The sequence below is a fragment of the Sinocyclocheilus rhinocerous genome, unplaced genomic scaffold (assembly GCF_001515625.1).
Source record: "Sinocyclocheilus rhinocerous isolate Xijiao unplaced genomic scaffold, SAMN03320098_v1.1 scaffold113, whole genome shotgun sequence".
Classification (NCBI taxonomy): Eukaryota; Metazoa; Chordata; class Actinopteri; order Cypriniformes; family Cyprinidae; genus Sinocyclocheilus; species Sinocyclocheilus rhinocerous.
In genome coordinates, this window is record NW_015646846.1 from 2,769,051 (window position 1) to 2,777,662 (window position 8,612).

The following is an 8,612-nucleotide window of genomic DNA, read 5'->3' on the forward strand; positions in this document are numbered from 1 at the left end:
TAAATACTTTATATATATAAATATATATATATATATAGGCCTATATAATAGGTAGACAGTACTGAACAGCAGAGTAAGTGCGCTGCTATTTCATAGCGAGTATAAAACAGTTAAATGATTTGAATCATATGTTGTCAGTCTTTAATCTGAAGGGAAGGGCAGGCTGGTAACACGTCACAGAATGGGCGTGTTTCCTCGAGTTTGACAGTCTAGTGCACGCCAAACTATGAAGCGCTTTTTCCTTTTAATTTTCCAGTTTTTCTTTTCATCTGCAGCGGGAAAGTGACCAATTAAGCTAATATGGGGAATATCCTTGTCTGTGTAGTGCTTTATCGTTATTTCATCCTCTTGCGTTCCGCCCGTTAAGTTTTTTCCGCCAGTGGTTGTGAATTCACGACAAGTGTTTGCTGCTGAATAACACACTAACAATGACAAGTGTGAAGGCTTGGCCACTGCTTCTACTACCGCTTTCACTGGTCTCAATGGGGACAGGTAAGTTGGTTTTCCTTACCTTTGGCTTAAATTAACATGCGTTGAATGTTTGTTTTTAAACCCAGTCAGTCGCTCAACTTGAGAAAATGTCAGTACATTGAATTAATGCAGTTACTTGAACAGATGCTGCTAAACCGCGAGACAACCTTGGGTTGGGTTGATCTGTTACTTTGAATTGAGTTTTTTTTATGTTTTTAAATAGAATCTCGAAAGTTAATACTAGTCAAGTCAAAATAGCATTCTGAAAACTGTATCAACGACAGATATTGGAACTTTCCTGTAGGTGGACCCACAATAAAATTGTCAAGTGCAAAAATGTAATTACTTCTAATAAAAATAAAATGCTTTAAAAGGGGAAAGTACTGCCGAAATGTTGAGGGTGTAAGTTTTTTTTGTTTTTTTTTAAGTTTCTTATGCTCACCAAGACTGCATTTATTTGATCAAAAAGACAGTAATTGTGAAATATCATTACAATTTAAAATAACTTTTCTATTTGAATAGATTTGAAATTAAATCTTCCTCTGATGGCAAAGCTTGAAAACAATTCTGCTGCTTAATATTTTTGTGGAAACCGTGATACTTTTTAAAAGGATTATTTGATGAAATTTCAAAAGAACGGCATTTATTTGAAATGTCTTTCCTGTCACTTTTGATCAAATGAATGTGTCCTGAAAGTATTTATTTCTTTACACACACACACACACACACACACACACAAACAAATCTTACTGACCCTAAACTTTTGACTAAAATCTATTATTGTGGTTGTTTTAGCAGACTGTCCGTTTCCTGTTTTGAATGGCAAAATTATCTTGTCATCGGAATCCATACTGAAGAATAGCTTCCCAGACAATTCAGTAGCGTTTGTGGAATGTGCTAAAGGATATGTGAGAAAGGAAGGTTCGACTTCCATCACCTGCCTGAATGGGGTCTGGAGTGCTGTGGAATTAATCTGCAAAAGTAATTCACTTTTGACTTCTAAATTGGGATGTTCCCCTTAAAAGAAAAAGTATCAAGTATGTGTTATACTAAACTGCTGTTTGCTTTCATTTCAGAGATAGACTGTGGAGAACCTACACGTTCACCGCATATGAGCTATGTCATCTCAGATGGAACATTGTTTGGTGCCTACATAAAAACCATATGTGAGACGGGGTAAGGACTGTTGCGGCCTCTGCTGTCCATATTGCACTCATACTTGTAATTGACATTTTTTTTTTGTCTTTAATCCAGATATGATCTGGAAGGATCAAGCCACAGGCAATGTCTTGTTTCTGGCTGGAGTGGAAAGGCTGAATGTATATGTGAGTCCTCATCTTTGGATAGATCCATATCAGTGTTATTTTTATATTTTTGAGACATTATGATAGTTTTTATTAATATTTTAAATTAATTCAATACATTTTTATGTTTTCTGTTTTAATTTTAATTTTAAAGTTTTAGTCATTTTGATGTGTTTTCGTCATTTTTATTATTTTTTTTTTATATATATATATTTATATAGTTCTTAATTATTCTTTCAGTTTTAGTAATTTTAATACATCAAGTTCAACTAATTGAAAATGAAAACATTGCCTTGGCAACTTGCTGAAATAAAATACGTTTACATTTTAATTTAGTTCATGTGTATTTTATTTTGAGGAAAAAATGTTTTGCTTTTTTAATGATTTTACTTTACTGTAATAACCCTGATGAACGTTCAGTATCAACATCAGTGTTGTCCAGAGCAACTTCAGTCAGAGATGTTGTAACAGCTTCTCTTTCACCGTGTCTTTTATAGTGACAACATGCAATTTGCCAGATCCAATTGAACATGGCAAGATGAGTGCGCCCAGAGACAAACCTGAGTTTAATGATGTCATTACATTTTCCTGCGATGATAACTACATCCTTGTTGGAAACAGCTTCATTACATGTGGTGAATACGGGGATTATAGTTCACCACCTCCGAAATGCATAGGTCAGTTTTTAAAACTAAAGTTTTTACTCCAGTAAATTCCAAGCGTAAAATTAATCACATTCATTTTTTGTACTAATTAGCTGCATTGAATGACAGTGGGAAGCTCCACCCACAAACAATATCATTGGTCCAGCATCTAGCTCCACACATTGTTGATGTGTATAGAGTGCAGCAGTCTTCAAGATCTGACCCGTGATCAGTCTGAGCATGTATTATTTTGGACTCAATCACCATTGTTGCAGCACCATCAGGGCACAGCATGTTAGAACTGGTGGAGTTCAGCCTGATGAACTCATCCTGCTATTCTTGCACAGCATAGTTGCATTGCATTGCCCTTTCGCTTTATTGTATTTTATTTTTTTGTCCCCTAATTGATCTGTTTATTTATGTTCGCTCGCATCTCAAGGTAACCTTCTACCTTCAGGCCTTTTGTGATTTATGGATTTTTTATGAAGTGATCTGTAATAGGGAGTCTTCAGTGACTCACTGCTCCCGGTCTGTGAGTCCAAGCCCTACAGAATCATCTCAGCCTCATGTTTCCACTTCATCATAGTCCTGGTGGTGTCAGGCAGTTGTAGAATGATGTTTCTAGGGAGGAGATGTATCATTCTGTGGAACCATCATGGTGCAGATTGGGGAGTATCAGATAGCTGCGTCTGGCAGTGCTGGAAGAACTTTATACAAAATGCAGTAAAACATGAGTTGGAGTGTTAATAGTGAGAAGAGTAAATTGAACCAATCACTTTTAAGTTTCATTAGCCAAAGTGCAGAACCTTTTTTGTTTTCTAATTTAATGTTTACTTAAAAAAAAAAAAAAAAGCTTAATTAAAATCATTACATTGGAATAATAATAAATGGCATGTGTTATAATAAACACTTATTTTATGACAGTCTGAATATACAGTATATATGCTCAGTTTTGTGATCAAATGGCTTATTAATTTTTTTTTTACATTATATATATATATATATACAGTGGGTACGGAAAGTATTCAGACCCCCTTAAATTTTTCACTCTTTGTTATATTGCAGCCATTTGCTAAAATCATTTAAGTTAATTTTTTTTCCTCATTAATGTACACACAGCACCCCATATTGACAGAAAAACACAGAATTGTTGACATCTTTGCAGATTTATTAAAAAAGAAAAACTCAAATATCACATGGTCCTAAGTATTCAGACCCCTTGCTCAGTATTTAGTAGAAGCACCCTTTTGATCCAATACAGCCATGAGTCTTTTTGGGAAAGATACAACAAGTTTTTCACACCTGGATTTGGCGATCCTCTGCCATTCCGTAACCTATAAGTACATATATATATATATATATAAAGTACACCTGATATTGAACAACTGATTAATTTTTAAAAAATCGAATATATCTATAAAAATATTGCTCAAACCAATCATCTGTCTGTTATTTCAGTAATGGTTAAAGCAGACATTTTTCTGTAAATGTTTCTTTCCAGGGAAACATTCTTTTATAGTCTTGGATTATAAAATGCTTTGGAATCTTGTTTTGAATTTTTATTGGGTTCACTTAACATTACTGAAATGCCATGCATGCTGCAGTGTGCCAGATGTCTTGAGATGTGGTTTCAGTACTATATTTTGCATATTACAATCTGCCAGTATTTACTTCTTAACAAAAACATTTTCCTTTTGTTTAGCTTTTTCATGTTTTATCAACTTTAATCAAGTTTCCTTTCTATTCCCAGCTATTGAATGTCCAGTTCCTGAAATTAGTTTCAGTACCCAGACTGAAGGAAATCCTCCGTACTCTTTTAAATGTGAAGCCACGTTTGAATGCTGGCCAGGTTACAGGATGAAAGGTTTAGCTACATCAGTGTGTGAAAAGAGTGGCTGGTTTTTCCCTGACTGGGCTGTTATATGACTAAGAATGTTTCAGAACTCAGAATGCATGAAACTATTGCAGAAGCACTGCATTTTAATCACTATCCAAACAAAGATGCTGCATAAGCAGTTTTTGATTTAAATTAGATTGTAACATTTTACAATTTAAAGCAAAAACAGAATGGTCTGACTTTAGCTTTGTGAAACTATACTACATAAAACATCTGCATGAAACAAAAACAGCAGATGGTCTGAATGAGAACTCAGATTCACTCTCTGCCAGCAGGTGTAAACCGCAGGTGTTTACTGCTGTAAACAAAGCAGCGCTGCGCTTATAAACACTACTGTAATATGCATTATACAGAAGCAAGATGAAATGAAAATACCATCTAAACGTTTCTAAAGACAGTCAGTTCCCCTCAGAAATACATTCATATACAGTAAACCCCCACTCCCAGTTCAGTATTTAATATAATAAAATATGAAACAAATTTATGAATGATGGGCGTTCCAGTTCTTCAGAAATCTGTGGATCTTTCTCCAGTGGTTTAGCATTCCATATACATTATGTTCAAATCAACATGTGGAATGTTGAATTGGAGAAGATGGCAAAAGCAGATAACAACGTATTCATATTTTTTTTTCAGCAATCACAACACCAACAAAAGAAAGCACTACCACAAACAAAGCCACAACAACAGACATGACAACAGACATGACAACAGCCTCAAGCCGTTCACATGGTAAGGAGTCCAGCACTTCCTGCATGAAACAAAAACAGCAGACGGTCTGAATGAGAATGCAAATTCACTCTCTGCCAGCAGGTGTAAACCACAGGTGTTTACCGCTGTAAACAAAGCAGCGCTGCGCTTATAAACACTACTGCAATATGCATTATACAGAGGCACGACGAAACGAAAATATCATCTAAACTCTCTTGAAAACAGTCAGTTCCTCTCAGAAATACATTAATATAAACCCCCACTCCCAGTTGGACTATAGCCCTAATGGACACTGTTCAGTGAAGCTACGTGAACACAAATAAATTGCAGCAGACGTGACTGAATATGAATGTGTGTTGATATCATAACAGTGTTAAAATATCGAAGCTGGAGTCTTTAGTCTTTCTAATGATACTTTGTCCAGATGAAGTAAGTGTGTGATGTTTTAATGTGCTGTGAATGTGAAACAACAGTAATCTGAAGCCGCCGTTGAACTTTGCAGGTTAAGTTAACAGTTAACTCTCAATTCACAAAGCTGTCTACGTTGCATAGGCACTTTGAACCGGTATATCGCCCAGCACTAGTAATAGATGGGAATTTATTTTCCAAGATGTGCATTCATGATATGAGTGATAAGTAGGCCTGTACAGAATCTGCAGCATTTCCTGTGCTGATTTCGAGGGAAACTCTGCTGCATTGTACTGATTTAAACATGGAAAAACATGTTAGATGGAGCTGAGAGTACTGCACTTGTACTGGTAGCTAAAAGCATCATCAAATTAGATACAATATGAAACTAATTTGATGATGATGGGCGTTCCAGTTCTTCAGAAATCTGTGGATCTTTCTCCAGTGGTTTAGCATTCCATATACAACCATATACATTCAAATCAACTGAATTGTCTAGATGTTTATGCAACATGTGGAATGTTGAATTGGAGAAGATGGCAAAAGCAGATAACAACGTATTCATTTTTTTTTTCAGCCATCACAACACCAACAAAAGAAAGCACTACTACAAACAAAGCCACAACAACAGACATGACAACAGACATGACAACAGCCTCCAGCCATTCACATGGTAAGGAGTCCAGCCCACAAAATCAAGGGTTTTTTTTTCTTCAGTTTTCACACTTGTTATGGATATGCTGTAATGGTTATTTGATGATGTATTTTATTGTAGGAGGACTTATAGAAGCGCTCACTACTGGCTTTATGAGTGAGTCATCCTTTAAATCCAATGATACTGTACTGAATTAAATGTCTGACTACATCACCCTCAGGGAAAGTAATATGGTTACTGTGGATGGAGGTGACTAGTTTGTCGTACAACATATGTCACCATATTATATAACAGTCAGTGATGATAATGGCTTATTTTGTCTTGCTCAAGTTCCAAATAAGAGAAGCGATCACTACTGTAACTGAGGGCCACCACATACTGTATCTATTGAATGTTTATTTCCTTTTGTTCATGTGTCTCACTGTTTCTAATAACACAACTGATCGTGTGGGTCTTGTAGGTGCTTCGGCAATTATAGCTGCTGTCTGTAAGTATATGAATTATTTGGATTGAGCTATGTACAGTATAGATAGTATAGTATATACCATTCATTTTGGGGTCAGTAAAAGTGTGTTTTAATGCTTTTTCATTTAATTTTATTCAGCAAGGATGCATTAAATTGATCAAAAGTGACTGTAAAGACTGTAAATAAATGCTGTTCTTTTGTACATTTTAGTAAGAATCCTATCACGGTTTCCACAAAAATATTAAGCAGCATTGTAGACTGGAGTAATGGCTGCTGAAAAAAATCAGATTTGCATCACAGGAATAAATTGCATTTTAAAATATTTAAAAATAGAAAACATAACAGTAAATTTGTAATAACATTTAACGATATATCAGTTTTTAATGCATTTAAAAAAATTATAAAAAAATGCAGCCTTGGTGAGCATAAACTTTCAACAATGTAAAAAAAACTTCTTTACCCCATACTTTTCATTGGTATGGTGTCATGCTTTGGTGTCATTGATTGTGATTCACAGCTGTTCTTGACCCTATTCCAAAGCATTTTTAAATAATATCTTCTTACTCTCATTCTTTACAGTGGGTGGGATTTCAGTATATCGTCATTTAAAATACAAAGGGTGAGTATATCTCTAAATCTGTCAGTTGATTTAAAGTCACTCTAGCGCAGCTGAGCTAAGCATGGCCAACTTTCACTCCACTTCAACTGCATGCTGCTGTACACATGCATTCCTCCACACATTAACATCATGTTTTCTCTTGTCTTTTCCTGGCAAGAATCTTTTTCCATCTTTTCATATGCTGTTGCTTCATGATGATGATGATGGACAAAAAATACACACACACACGTTGATTCATGTTTTTACTATCAATCAGAACTCTAGCTGTCCTTGTGCTTGATTTGTGGCTGTGACACACTTTTAATTGTTCAATTATTAGTTTGATTCTCTTGTACAATGACAGAGGAAGTGCTTTTGGACTAATAAAGCTTATACAGTAACATAGAAAATAAAGTGTGACCCACTGTACTGGTTTGAAGGAAGACGGTAAAAAATTAGGTAAAAAAAAAAACACATTTTAATTAAAAGGTGTGCTGTCACAAAGGAAAGGCTGGTCTGGTGCTTCTGGCAAAATGACAAAAATAGCTATGCAGAGCTAATGTCTGACCAGATACTAATTACATCCAAATAGCATGCAGAGCGGATGGCTAATTGAATATTAACAAAAAATGAATGTGTCCAATAAATAATGTATATTATAATGACTTTATCTCCTTGTTTGATAATGCTGCATAGTTCATACAATACTGGTGAAGAACTGCGGACAAAAGAAGAGTTATTGCTAAATCAAAGTGTTTAAACTCAAGGTATCCACCCATATCTAAATCTTCATTAGCTAAATATGATTTTTTTTCTGTTGTCATGACTTCATCTCAGACTAACACACTCATTAGTTGTGAGTTAGTTCTGGCATTAGTTGCAAAATAGTCTCAATTAATTATTCTTAATGTGTTATTGTGTCATGTTTATTGTCCTTAATGTGTTTTCTCTGGACTCTTAACCACAGGGCAAACAATCAGACGGCTCCTTTGCTTTAGCATTATTCCTGCACATGGATTCATTGAAGTTTAAACTTCATTGTATTTTATAAACTAGATTTTGTATTTATTTATAACTGCTACAAAATGTTTTGCTTTTTAGAAATATATTAGTTGATAAAAACACAAGATGATATTTTTGTATATTTGAATAAAGATTTTTTAAAAGTACTCTTTGGGTGTGTTTCTTTCCCCACAGCGTGACTAAATCCTGACCTCTGAATTTCCACATCTTGTTACCAAGAGCCCACCCAAAAGAATCTCTGGCATGTTTCCACTTGTGTGTTTTCACCTTTTAAAAGTGCAGTTTTAGGAAGACATTGGAAAGTGAGATATTGACAGTGTGCCACAGCCGGGTCAGATTTTCTGTGAGCATATGGTGACCGGAAACCTGATCCTAAATGAGCAAACGTTTCTAATGTGAGTTGTAATCATTTTTCACTGCCCTTTCAAAAGTATT

At 35.1% G+C, this 8,612-nt stretch overlaps 1 protein-coding gene across 7 annotated transcripts in view; it reads left to right on the top strand.

Moving 5' to 3' along the window:
• The window catches only part of LOC107708171 (complement decay-accelerating factor-like), a 9,602-nt gene extending 1,374 nt beyond the window's left edge, over window positions 1-8,228 (top strand). The window contains exons 1-12 of one of the 7 annotated variants that reach the window (XM_016512335.1): window positions 158-492; window positions 1,267-1,452; window positions 1,548-1,647; window positions 1,726-1,796; window positions 2,273-2,452; window positions 4,953-5,048; window positions 6,013-6,108; window positions 6,211-6,246; window positions 6,551-6,577; window positions 7,136-7,175; window positions 7,851-7,921; window positions 8,122-8,184. In XM_016512335.1, coding sequence (XP_016367821.1) covers window positions 429-492; window positions 1,267-1,452; window positions 1,548-1,647; window positions 1,726-1,796; window positions 2,273-2,452; window positions 4,953-5,048; window positions 6,013-6,108; window positions 6,211-6,246; window positions 6,551-6,577; window positions 7,136-7,175; window positions 7,851-7,914 — 960 coding nt within the window. In that variant the 5' untranslated portion in view covers window positions 158-428 and the 3' untranslated portion in view covers window positions 7,915-7,921; window positions 8,122-8,184. Of the gene's footprint in view, window positions 1-157; window positions 493-1,266; window positions 1,453-1,547; window positions 1,648-1,725; window positions 1,797-2,272; window positions 2,453-4,952; window positions 5,049-6,012; window positions 6,109-6,210; window positions 6,247-6,550; window positions 6,578-7,135; window positions 7,176-7,850; window positions 7,922-8,121 lie in introns of those variants that run through there. The other 6 variants (XM_016512338.1, XM_016512334.1, XM_016512339.1 and 3 more) reach the window with 6 other exon arrangements.
• The last annotated feature ends 384 nt before the right edge of the window (window positions 8,229-8,612 follow it).